The 12,363-nt window shown below is 37.2% G+C and overlaps 3 protein-coding genes and 1 non-coding gene across 5 annotated transcripts in view; 3 read left to right on the plus strand and 1 right to left on the minus strand.

Annotated features, from left to right (window-relative positions):
* Positions 1 to 449: 449 nt before the first annotated feature.
* Positions 450 to 4,836, minus strand: LOC111478651 (GLABRA2 expression modulator-like). Its single transcript, XM_023123025.1, has 4 exons — positions 4,302 to 4,836; positions 4,089 to 4,190; positions 1,061 to 1,332; positions 450 to 958 (listed from the first exon to the last, which is right to left on the minus strand). Exons 1-4 carry the CDS (start codon positions 4,612 to 4,614, stop codon positions 770 to 772), a joined length of 876 nt encoding a protein of 291 aa, XP_022978793.1. The 5' UTR covers positions 4,615 to 4,836; the 3' UTR covers positions 450 to 769.
* Positions 4,837 to 7,018: 2,182 nt separating this feature from the next.
* Positions 7,019 to 12,363, plus strand: part of LOC111478507 (vegetative cell wall protein gp1-like) — a 446,768-nt gene continuing 441,423 nt past the window's right edge. Inside the window, exon 1 of the mRNA XM_023122800.1 lies at positions 7,019 to 7,690. Coding sequence (XP_022978568.1) covers positions 7,165 to 7,686 — 522 coding nt within the window. The 5' untranslated portion in view covers positions 7,019 to 7,164 and the 3' untranslated portion in view covers positions 7,687 to 7,690. The remainder of the gene's footprint in view (positions 7,691 to 12,363) is intronic.
* Positions 8,583 to 8,744, plus strand: LOC111478914. The gene has a single exon (XR_002717580.1). It is a non-coding gene; the product is annotated as a U1 spliceosomal RNA (small nuclear RNA).
* Positions 9,600 to 11,919, plus strand: LOC111478447 (protein DETOXIFICATION 27-like). 2 transcript variants are annotated; one of them, XM_023122712.1, is made up of 8 exons: positions 9,600 to 9,987; positions 10,142 to 10,683; positions 10,771 to 10,857; positions 10,938 to 10,994; positions 11,075 to 11,313; positions 11,408 to 11,526; positions 11,609 to 11,698; positions 11,790 to 11,919. In XM_023122712.1, exons 1-8 carry the CDS (start codon positions 9,703 to 9,705, stop codon positions 11,850 to 11,852), a joined length of 1,482 nt encoding a protein of 493 aa, XP_022978480.1. In that variant the 5' UTR covers positions 9,600 to 9,702; the 3' UTR covers positions 11,853 to 11,919. The 2 variants fall into 2 exon arrangements, with proteins under 2 accessions (XP_022978480.1, XP_022978481.1); XM_023122713.1 differs by having other exon boundaries at positions 9,954 to 9,987; positions 10,128 to 10,683.

Here is a 12,363-nt window from a genome sequence, read left to right on the forward strand (position 1 = left end):
CATACATCAGTTGAAGGGTGGAATGAAACATTCCTTATACATCAGTTGAAGGGTGGAATGAAACATTCCTTATAAAGATGTGAAAATTTCCCACTAATAAAAATATTTTCTTATGAATAGGGTTTTTGGAAAGTGCAACCTAGGGGTATGTGTTTTTGTAGACACAAATACCTTGTATTTGGTGCATATAGTCGGTATTTGAATTATTTGCATATGTACAAATGCCTTTAAGAACAAACTTTTTTAGGTCAGAGTTGATTGAAACTTGTACATTAATCTTCTTGAAGTCGCCGCTTCTTATCAACTCACCTTCCATATGTGTTGAAGGGATGGATATATGCGCTGAGAATAAGTTGAAAATATTGATGAACAGATAAATTGATTCAAAAAATCTAAATAAAAAAGGAAAAAGGAAGAGTATAGCATACCAAGCATTAATAGACACCATGTGAAATAAAGGCTTAGTGATTAAGCAAATGGTGGGATGGATGGATGGATGGATGGTTTGTGATTTTTGTTTGATGAGACGTGAGTTGATTTATTACATTCCTGTGAATGCTTCAACATTAAGACACCATGTACAACAATTCAATAAGTAATCTGTATAAATAATTGAAGAAAGCCATATCATAAGAACTTAGCTTTCCTAAATGATTCCAGATTTTCACCGGGAAACTCCAAACAAGAACACACGCCCCCTCCTCCCATGTAGTAATTAATATCTCAAAATTCAAAGGGAAGTTTCATTGAATTCACCCACTTTCAGCTTTTACACCGACTGTATTGCTCGTAATTCTGGAAATTCTAGCAGGCATTCTACAGCACCGTTGTAGTTCAAGAAGCCCATGAACCAAAATTCATGGTTATCGCCAGAGATTATCTGTATGTACTTTTCAGCGGGATTCATTCCACTTGTGGAAGGATTAACTGCCTTTAGTTGCTGTAATGGGATGACTACCTGTTTTCACAGTAATGAATCGTATATTATTATCCACAACAAACAATGAAACAAGAGAAGGAAGTTTGGTTAGCTAATTAAAAACAAAAAAAAAAAAAACACCTTGTAATAGCTCCATTCCGTTCTCCCGTCAAACTTGTATGAAAGAGGATTGTCACTACAGAACGCAAGCTTTGCCGTAGATACATATAATACACCCATAACTGGACCCGCAGATGTTGATAAATAACAAGCAAATGAATTTTGAAGTTTTTCCTCCGCCACTGTGTCAAATGTTTGATGAAATATCTTTTCATACCCACCTTCCGCCAATACCTTTGTCCCTTGAGCAATTCTCCCCAGCGCAGCATCCGCAAAACTTGGATTTGTTTTCACTGATTCAAGAAATTATGGCTAAGTTTCGATAATACTATCAAACAACATTAGCAGGATTGTGTTGTTAAGAGACAGTGACTGAAACCAATTCAAAAGACACAAGCAATGCAGAATCCTTAAGTTATCTGGGCTATAAACAGTATAACCTTTTATTTTCCCCGAGAAACAGGGTAACGTTCTTAGTTTGTATCATCTCCAGCTTCCAGCTTGTTAAGAAACAAAAACATGAAATTTAATAATTTATCTGGGTTGTAAGCAGTGTAACATTCTTAGTTTGTATTTGAAAGAATAAAAACTCCGTTCCAGTAACAGTCCAAACCCACCTCTAGCAGTTATTGTCTTCTTTGAACTTTCCCTTCTGGGCTTCCACCCAAGATTTTAAAATGCGCCTACTAGGGGAGAGGTTTCCACACCCTTATAAGGAATGCTTCATTCACATCTCCAACCGATGTGGGATCCCACAGTTCCATAGTTATTTGTCAATTTCTTATTTCCTGCTTCCAGCTTATTAAGAAACAAAAGCATGAATATGATTCATTACTATTTTTTGCTTCTTGATCTTCCCTCTTTCATTTTCCATGTCCAAAGATGAAAAATATACCTCTTCAACCATTTTTTCGAGAGCCACTGCCTAAATGACAGGTTTATCACAATTTAGGAAGATGATAGACAAACTTTAGATTCTAGCACACTCTAAGGGAGCAGCAGCCTTGTCTATTGAATGCTTGATGGCTCAATATACTAATCCTAAGCTCTCACGTTTGATCCTTCAGACAAGCATAAAACTCAGATGCTTTAAATGTGTGCAAGGTGACCACATTGGCAAGTCAAAGAGGAGATTGATCAAGTTTTTTCTTTTTCTTTTTGAGTTCCACAACATGTTTGTGTAGGGTGGAAATTTGAAACTCTATTCTCTTAGTTGAGCATTATGCTTTAACCAGCTACATTTAACATTGAAAACTTATTTTGGACCGTGTGCAAGACTATTTCCAATCTAATCCTCAAAAGGTAAAAGGTGAACCAAGTCACCTTCTCATGAGACCACAATATCAAGCCCAACAAGTAAGAACGGAGATCGGGATCGACATTTTCCATACAACCATATATCGAGGGCTAGAGGGAGTCAATTTAGTTTTTTAAGAAAGAACAAAAAAAGTTTTCCACGACCAAGTACACAAGGTTGTTCCTCAAAACCAAGCACTGAGGGTCATGAAAGTCCAAGCTTTTTCCCCTTTATATTGAGACCATAAATGACCTTGATATTCCAATATTTTTTCTTTAAAGTGTGGAGGCATGCATGCAACCAATATATCTCCTCACATTGTTGCTCTTGTCAGACTACCACTTACCTCATGTAAAACCTTTGCCTATCAGCTTCGTAATTTGTACAAAAAGAGTTCTAATCCAAAAGGAAAGGAGGTAACTTTGGAGGAAATAGGAGCTCCAAAAGCTAGTAAAACCAAGTAACTAATTTCCTAACAGGAAGAATAAGATGCAAATAGATATTTACTTTTAACCTTTCAGCCAATGGCTCAATTAACAGTTACAAAACAGAATTGGTTGTGGAGAATTCATAAGTTCTGTCTATCAAGACAGACTAGCAATATCGTTTCCTCCTATGACAAAGATGAACTCCAAAAGGATGCTATCCTTGGCAGAAGGATGAATCTCGCAAATCCCCCACCGTGGTTCGTGGTTCGTGGTTCAGGGATGAGTTCACAAATCCCTCAACTGAAAGAATCTCTTGATAACCTGATAGAACAACCTAACGTTTTGTTTGACCAATACAAAGTTCCTTCCTCACCGGGATTACAATTAACTCGGGGAGATCATGCCAAGTTCCTCAAACATGGAACAGGAAGCAAGGCTACTAATTTGAGAAAGAATTACATGTATTCCCATTCATTACCGACGTTGACTGGACAAAATTCATAAAATGAGAACCACTCTGCATTTCTACTTCATAAGAGGAAACTATGTTACATCGAAACAGAAACAATATGTCCTGGCAAGATACAGTGACTAAAGCAGAGTTCAAATCACATGGTCCAGGGACCTAGTGAACTTGTGGACTGGAAAAATCTAATGAAAGCCAATTATGAGTATGACATAAAATGAATTCTGTGCAGTATGACAAAGTTAAACATATACATAAAATGGCAACATTTTTTTTTCCCTGCCTCAAGGGTTTTTATTCTGAAAACTATTTTATAAATACTGCCTCAGAATTGAACAAATTGTTTTGATTCCTAAAAGGCAGAAAAGAATTTTAAATGCGAACTTCAGATAGGATCTTAGTAATCCTATTCTAACCATCACAGGTCATCCCATAAAAAGGCACAAGAACTGCCTTTGATCACCTACGTACCTATTCCAAGTTTCCAATTGTTAGAACTGACTTTCCTTTTTCCAACCCGAGCATAGTTTAACTGATTTATGTCCAAAGTTTAACGCTTATTTGGATCGAAAAGATTATTTCATGGTATAGATTAAAAGTGATTACGAACTTGGGGATGGAGAGTTTTACCACATCCCACCCCAATCCACATGAACCTTTTGACTGAAACCATCAGAAACTTCTGCTCAATTGCTTAAAGGAATAACTTGTATAACAAAAGGAATACTTTTTCTCATAAATGTGAGACGGAAACGAAGAGAGAAAACTATATTTCGAAATTGAATCTAGCTTTTCACCCCCAATCGGCTTCCTGGATAGCAAACCCAACAAAAATAACAGGAACAATTAAAAACTTACAATGCTGCCATGTGTTTCCAGCCAGATCCTCAGCCTTTTTTGTTGCTTCCCCGACTTTCTTCCCCCATTTCCCTAGCACGGTCCATGCAGAATCAACCGCCTCTGATCAAAATGCATCGAAAATCAATGAGACACAAAAACTTACTGTCGCCGCACGAAGGCACATATACAAATCAATGAAACAGAACCAAATATCAAAGTCAGAGAAACTACCTTTGAAGGAAATTGAAGAAGAAGGGGCCAAAGAAGCATGAGAATTCGACCCATATGCATTCGAAGCAACGGACGGGGACTCGGTGACCAATTCGGTGCTCCAACGCACCGATTTCTTGGACCCGGAAGAGGGCGTTGAAATCGCAGGTTGCTCGTTCTGGGTCGGAATCTTGTTCTCCGAACCCATCACGAAATTGCCCCAATTCCCATCTCCATTGGCGGTCTGGTCTACCTCTTTAGGATCGGATTTTGGGCTCTTATCGTCTCTCGAGATCGGAGGTTTGTTCCCGCCCTCTTGCTTCGGCTGCTCCATCTAAAATTCTTCAGAAGCAGAGTAATCGGATCGTGCTGGGTATTTTAGTTTGGGGAAAATTGCAGGATAGAGGAAAGGCTTGTCAGGGAGGGGGCTAATGGCCGGACGAAGAAGACGACCCTTCTTTTTAGCGCGCAGGGGAAGCAAATTGGATCTGGTGCCGTATGATTTAGATGATCCAGGTGCCAAGGTGGGTTCTTCAAACCCCATACTCGCTTTCCTTGGGAAAGGCTAATTTTAGGACAATTATTATTTTTTTCATCAAAAGTCACGATATTTTAGATAAAATTATAGTTTTTTTTCTTTTCTTTTCTTTTAGTTCATAAAATTATAGTTGATAATTTAATATTGATTTATTATGCTATATACTTTGTTCTCTAACCCTAATCTTGGTGCTCTTTTTTCAGTTTAGTGACTTAGTTCCCATTCATTTATAAATTTACAATTTCTTTAAATTCCTTTTAAATCAATAGTATATTTAATCAATATTTCGATTAACATTATATGACCCCAGAAGATTTGGTGGAAGGAAAAAACAATATAATACACTAAACGATAAAATAGAATGTTTTATTTTTTAATTTTTTAAAATTTTAAAATTAGGACTAAATTGGAAAAAGACAGATGATATTATAGACAAAGTAATATCATTTTTATTGGTTAAGATTACCTATACAAATTATTATTCTTAAATTATATTATTTATTATTAATAAAGTTTTTTTAGCTATAATATTCAATTAATTTATTATAGATAATTAAAAAAAACGGTATTTTTGTGGATGTGTTTCAATCCAAGACATTGATTTGTGTCCATTTAAAGTTTGTCTTTAATCAACGTGTATGCCTTATAGCAATATTAATAATTAATTTTATGTGCCTTAGTTCATGATTTAGTAAACATGTTTTTTTTTTTTTTTTTTTATATAGTTTTGATTTATGATGGGCTTGCTTTTGGTTTTCTCAAATTAAGTGGATACATGGATTAGGGAGGCTGTTGGGCTCATTTTTCTCATAAAATCACTAAATTTAAATTCCCATTTTCACAAAATAGCTAAATTACCTTTTTTATTATTATTATTTTATTTTTTTGTAAATAGTCAAATACGAAAAAAATAGTTTAATAAGCCAAAACACTCCATGCACCAAAATTGAATAATAAAATAACAATGAACTGAAATCTAAAATAAAATCTAAATAATTTATTTGAATAAAAGAGTGTTAATTTAAAATCAAAACAAACAAATTAATTTTTTAATAAATTATTTATTTTAATTTGACTATCGTTGGTCAACTTTACAGATCATCAAGAACTGTCATACCAAATACAAGGAATGTTATTTATATTGGGGCAGGTTAGCTGGAGGTACACGCGTCGGGTTGTAATGGGGTATGATCAATTCCGCGCTGGCGTGGCGTGGGTCACCCACCAACTTCCCTATTTTACGACTTAACCAAAATATATATATATATATATATATATATATATATATATATATATCAGAGTAGTTTTAGAAAAGTCTTTTTAAAATTTTTCTATTAATTCAAATGTTTAATAAAAACTATAGTAAATATCGGGCAAGAAAAAAAAATCATTTTTCAAAACTCAAATAATTACCAAACACTTTTTTTTAAGCATATAAATATTATTCTTATTGATTTCTTTTTAATCATCCAATTATGGGGTATATTTTCAAAATCAAAGACAGTTTAAAAATAAGTGTATAGATATATATTTGAAATTTGAAAATCAATTGTTTACTTTTTTATTTTTTTAACAAAGCAAATAGAAGCCATAACAATTGTAAATAGATGGTAAGAAATCAAACAAAATTAAAAAAAAAAAAGTTTTAAAATTACCTTAAAACTAAATTAGATGGTAAATAATTTATGGTCTAATGCTCACCACAACAAATAAATGTACAAATGAGTTATACAAATGGATTGAAATATGTATATATTTATTAGATGAGTAAATATTACGTGACAATAATAATAATAATAATAAGAATAAGAATAGTAACGACAGTTAGGCCACAACTATTATTACTCTATTTTCCGGGGGTCGATTTTTCAAATGATTGTCTGCTTTTTCCATTTATGGCGGCTACCCAATTCCTTTCACGCAACTCTACGCCTTGTCGCCACGTGTACTCGTTTTGACAGCCTGGACTAACTTTTTCTCAGAAAGTTGCAAACCCTCTTGGCAAGTCCTAATGTCCCACCGACATTTCTCGAACTGACACCTGGTGGATCCAACGGGAATGTGTGATTTCTTAAGCGTTGAGAAATCTAAACGCGTACACGTGTCCCATTCTGGGTAGCTTGTTTACTTGGTCAACCTGCATCTGATTCCTCTGGAAGGCTCCTTTGCTATGGTTATATATATACGGACTCGCACCGCCTCCTTGCTTACGAATACAAGAGTAGCAAAGCGCGTCGTTCCTTTTACAAAGCTGTTGTTTGGCTTCCACTACCTTTCTCTAAGATACTCTCTCCTGAGAAGATTTTTCTTTTTTCCTTTTTTTTTTTTTTATTTACGAAAAAGACGATGGGATTCTCTGGGGTTCGATTGGTTGTGATTTTTGCTTTGATGGCGTTGTGTACGGCACAGGCGCCAGCACCGGCACATGATTCCCCAAAGCCTATGCCTCCGACACCAGCCACGCCGGCGCCTTCTCCGGTTGCATTCCCTCCATCTCCGTCTCGGTCGCCAATCAGAGCACCATCACCATCACCGACCTCGGCGTCGCCCTCACCTGCTACAGAGGCTCCATCACCGGCACCGTCGGCACATGCTCCTGCTCCAGAGACTAAAGCGCCTACCCCATCTCCGGCGACTAGTGCACCCACTCCAGCTCCCAGCTCCCGACCTATTCCTTCGGGGTCTCCCGCCGGTGCTCCTGTAGTTCCTCCAATCGCTTCTCCTCCTTCACCCAGTACAGACGGGCCTTCACCGATGCCCGAAGCACCGGCGGCCGATAGCCCAGCTGGAGCGGCGTCGCACATCGGCGGAGCGACGACGTTGGGGATCGCTATTGCTGGAACTCTGTTGGCAATGGTTGTAGCGTAGATTGAAGTAATGGGTATATGTGAAGGTGGGTTGCTCTGATGGGTGATGGAATCCTCTTCCTTTCTAATTCCCTTATACACAGCGTTTACAGAATTAGATTACTGTCGTTATTATATATTTTTTTAATCTTGGACATTGAGAGAGCTGGTTTTGTAATTTTGGTAGTCATGATTATTTGAGGACTCTTTAGTTCTTGTGTTCATCATAGTTGTGCCCATTTCATTTATACATAAATCACTCCTCTGTACATCGGATTGGAGATTAATAAAATTGCTAATCTTCATTTTTTTTTTAATTTTTTATGTTAGAATATTTGATCTTCACGTGGTTTATAAACAGTCGTGAATTGTTATCACTACATTTATATGGTAGCACCAACCATGCTTTCAAATTTCTTTCAATAATGGCAAAATAATGCAAATTTCAATTTCAATTCCACCCAGCATCACAAAGAATATCAAAAGTTTCAAGGTCTTGAAACTTATGCCTACTCTAAATCATATGAGTATCATTAAAGATGTCATTTTGAGTGTGAGACGCTTACCTAAACCATATATTTATATGATTGAATTGACAATTTTATAATAGAGGTGAGATGTAGAGATGTAAAATTTTGCTTTCATGTGCCTTCTTTTCCTAACCAAACTTGTTTCTTCACTAAAATTCATCAAAATCCTTATAGAAAATAATAAATTTACGCACTCTTAAAATTATAAGCTGAATATTTATTTAAGATAAAAAAGAAAAGAAACGTCGAGTTTGCCAAGGAAAGCAGAAGGACAAGATTGGTTCTATTTCTGGAATGCACTTTCGTTTGTCCGTCCCACATCGGTGAAGCCTTAAAGAAGCAAAGCGCGCACCACTTATAAAATGAAATCAACGGGCTCCCTTGAAACATACTTACCTGGACGGGGCTTTTGGGTGGTCATGAAGGCCCATAGCCTAGGTTGGTGACCTCCATTGCACTCCGGAGGGGTGCCCGCCTAAGGTCTGTCCAATGTGGCAGAGCCTACGTCATAATTTGTGGCAGTGGGGGCCTGCGTTCGCGCGGCCCCTCACATAACGAGTTTCAATTTTTATCCTTTTCATTCTATTTCCAATATTACTTGTCTTTTTGTTATAGGTATTTTGTACGAATGTCTTGATATCACATAATGGTGGTGCATGGACATGTGGGATCTGCATTCAATTATCTTCCGACTACTGGAGGAGTCGAATGCGGCTTCCCTCTCTGTCTTTAAGCCAGCGCTTGTATAAAACAGGGAATGAGAATCTGGTAGAGGGGGAAGGGAAGGAGTCGAATAATAAAATATTTCATCTGGAAACTTGATTCTCTTCCATTTTAACAAACTTTTCACAAATAGTTTTATTTACTGTTAATCCTCAGAGAATAAGATCTCCTCTCACCTTATTTTGTTTGGAGCAGGTCCAACATCTCACCCATAAAATATTATAGAGTTGATAATATAGATGCAATCATTAATAATAATGACATACAATCCAATCCTAATGACCCAATGAAAACTAATTTCGATGTAGTGGTGGTGGTTAAGTTATATTAAAGTAAAATTCATCTAATTAAGTTACATCATCTCCTGGTATAATATACAAATAATTATTCCTATTTGAATTATCAAGTTGAGGGATAAAGTTTTTTGGACTTCTTCTATTGACAAGACAAGAAATGGTTCCTAAATATGCAAAAGTTTCCCCAAATAAATTAAACAAAAAAAGCTCAAACAATCCAAATCAACTAACTACTACATAAATAATGCAATCAAAAGCAAAGCAGCGAAAATTTCCGATACCAGCCCAGCCAATTGTCAAAATTTACCACATTCTTAAACACATTCAATTAGTGGTGGCACGTAGAGTAAAAAACATGTTCTTAATAACTTTAAATACAAATTTTAAATACTATTGTGTCAGCCACACAGATGAGTATCATCCACAACTCCAACAACCATTTTTTCCTCTCATTCTTGGCCGACAATCGGAGGCATAAATTTTAGAATCATGGGCGATGATCACCAAACAAACGTTCCTTTACTGGAAGATTCAACTGAAATATTACATCCTGGAGACCCAGATAAGGATCAAAATTCTGAAGATATTGTAACACGGGTGTGGGTTGAATCCAAGAAGCTATGGCAGATCGTCGGCCCTGCAGTCTTGAGCAGGATAAGTACCTACTCCGTCATGGTAATCTCCCAAGTCTTCGCCGGTCACTTGGGTGACCTTGACCTTGCCGCCATTTCCATCGCCCTTAACGTCATCATCGGCTTTGACTTGGGACTTATGGTACTAACTGACATTCAAAATTCTTTCCAGTTCAGTTCTTCCTATGTTCAAACTTCACTCAGTTCTTTTTTTTTTTTTTTTTTTTGGGGCTAATTGTTGAGATGGGGATNCTCAGTTTTTTTTTTTTTTTTTTTTTGTGGGGCTAATTGTTGAGATGGGGATGGCAAGCGCATTGGAGACGCTGTGCGGGCAGGCTTACGGGGCGAAGAAGCACTACATGCTGGGAGTGTATTTGCAGCGCTCATGGATGGTTCTGTTCATTTGCTGCGTTTTGTTGTTGCCTGCTCTGGTGTTCGCATCCTCGATTCTTAAGGTGATAGGGGAGCCTGATGACTTGGCTGATCTAGCGGGGGTCTTGGCCAGATGGTTGATTCCGCTGCACTTCAGCCTTGCGTTTTACTTCCCTTTGCAGAGGTTCTTACAGAGCCAAGTGAAGGCCAGGGCGATTATGTGGGTTGCGATGGTGGGACTTGCAGTGCACGTGGCCGCCAGCTGGGTATTTGTGGGCTTGTTGAAGATGGGAGTGGTGGGTATTGCGGTGGCATGCAATATTTCTTGGTGGGTTCTGCCGATTGGACTCATGGCTTACACCACCTGTGGTGGCTGCCCCAACACGTGGACTGGGTTCTCCGTCGAAGCCCTCACCGGTCTTTGGGACTTTCTCAAGCTCTCTGCTGCTTCCGGTGTCATGCTATGGTCTCTGCCACGAATTAATTAAAACATTACAACTTATTTCCTTTCTCTGTTTGTTAATATTAGCATTTGCAATTCATAAACTTTCAGTCTGGAGAATTGGTACTACAAAATATTGATAGTGATGACCGGAAACATGAAGAACGCCAAGATTGAAGTGGATGCTTTATCCATCTGGTCTTTCTATATACCTTTTCTATATTGCTTCAATTCTTCTTACAAAGGAAAAATGAAGCATAATCTTGTTCTGATTGCAGCATGAGTATCAACGGACTAGAAATTATGATTCCTCTGGCGTTCTTTGCGGGTACAGGGTAAATGATTAATTGCTACTCTTCCAATTATATATATACATATTTACATTAGAAGATACCCATTGATTGTAACAAAACAGAGTGAGAGTGGCAAATGAGCTCGGGGCAGGCAATGGAAAAGGAGCCAAGTTTGCAGCCATCGTCTCATCGGCGACATCATTGATAATCGGCCTTGTATTTTGTTGCTTGATTGTGTTACTTCGCGACAAATTTGGTCTTCTTTTCTCGTCCAGCGCCATCGTGCTTCAGGAAGTCAACAAGCTCAGCATCCTGTTGGCCTTCACCATCCTCTTCAACAGTGTCCAGCCAGTCCTCTCTGGTAAGCTGCGTATATTTCAAAAGGGAATGTGGCTGCTACATTTAATGCCTTTATTCATTTCCCTTACCAAATCAAACTTGGTCCCAATAAATAGGAGTGGCGGTTGGATCGGGTTGGCAATCGTACGTAGCTTATATAAACTTGGGTTGCTATTATTTCATTGGTTTGCCTGTTGGGATGTCCGCACTTAAGTTCTCCCACCTTGGTGTGAAGGTATTAACAACAACATTCAACTCCACATTTAGCAGTTAACTTATGAAGTATATGCTTATTTATATATGTATGTTCATCAAAGGGAATTTGGATGGGGATGATATTTGGAGGAACAGGAATTCAGACACTCATCTTGCTCATCATTACTATTCGATGTGATTGGGAAGGAGAGGTATGCTCTACGTATCCATTTAATCTGCTTACTTTGAACACTAAATTTGATATAAATCTTATGAAAATGGATGGATGACTGTCTCTCGCAGGCTAAGAAAGCAAGTTTTCGGATGCAGAAATGGTCAGATCAACGGTTTGAGCGAAAGGGATGAAAATCTTATCTTGGTTTCATTATCCAATCTGTGATGCACACTGTTTCATATATCGGAATTGTTGATATAAGCCATAATTATATAATTATATCGTCCGATGCACATGACTCAAACAGTTTTTGTTATTATTCATACCAATTCTGCGTTTCCATTTTCATTTTACTTTCATTTAGAATTTAATAGCCTGAAATTAAAAAAATTTAAGCTCAGATTAGTGATATCTTTGAACATTTCTTATCCAAAACGACATCGTTTTTTAATTCAAACTTAACACTTTGGTTATTCTAAAATAGACGTATTTGATTTATAATAATTGCATTCAGCTTTAAATCGTGGATGGTAAAATAATAAAATTGTAATTTAAAAAATGACGCACGTGCTTACCTCATCCATCGTGTCAGTTGAGTTTTGATAAGGTGCAAACGACAACTCATAGTGTTTGCCGTTTGGATAAGGTGTAAGATATTTGTCTTTTTTTTAACTAATTTTTACATTTTTACAAATTAAATAT

The sequence above is a fragment of the Cucurbita maxima genome, unplaced genomic scaffold, assembly GCF_002738345.1.
Source record: "Cucurbita maxima cultivar Rimu unplaced genomic scaffold, Cmax_1.0 Cma_Scf00004, whole genome shotgun sequence".
NCBI lineage: Eukaryota > Viridiplantae > Streptophyta > Magnoliopsida > Cucurbitales > Cucurbitaceae > Cucurbita > Cucurbita maxima.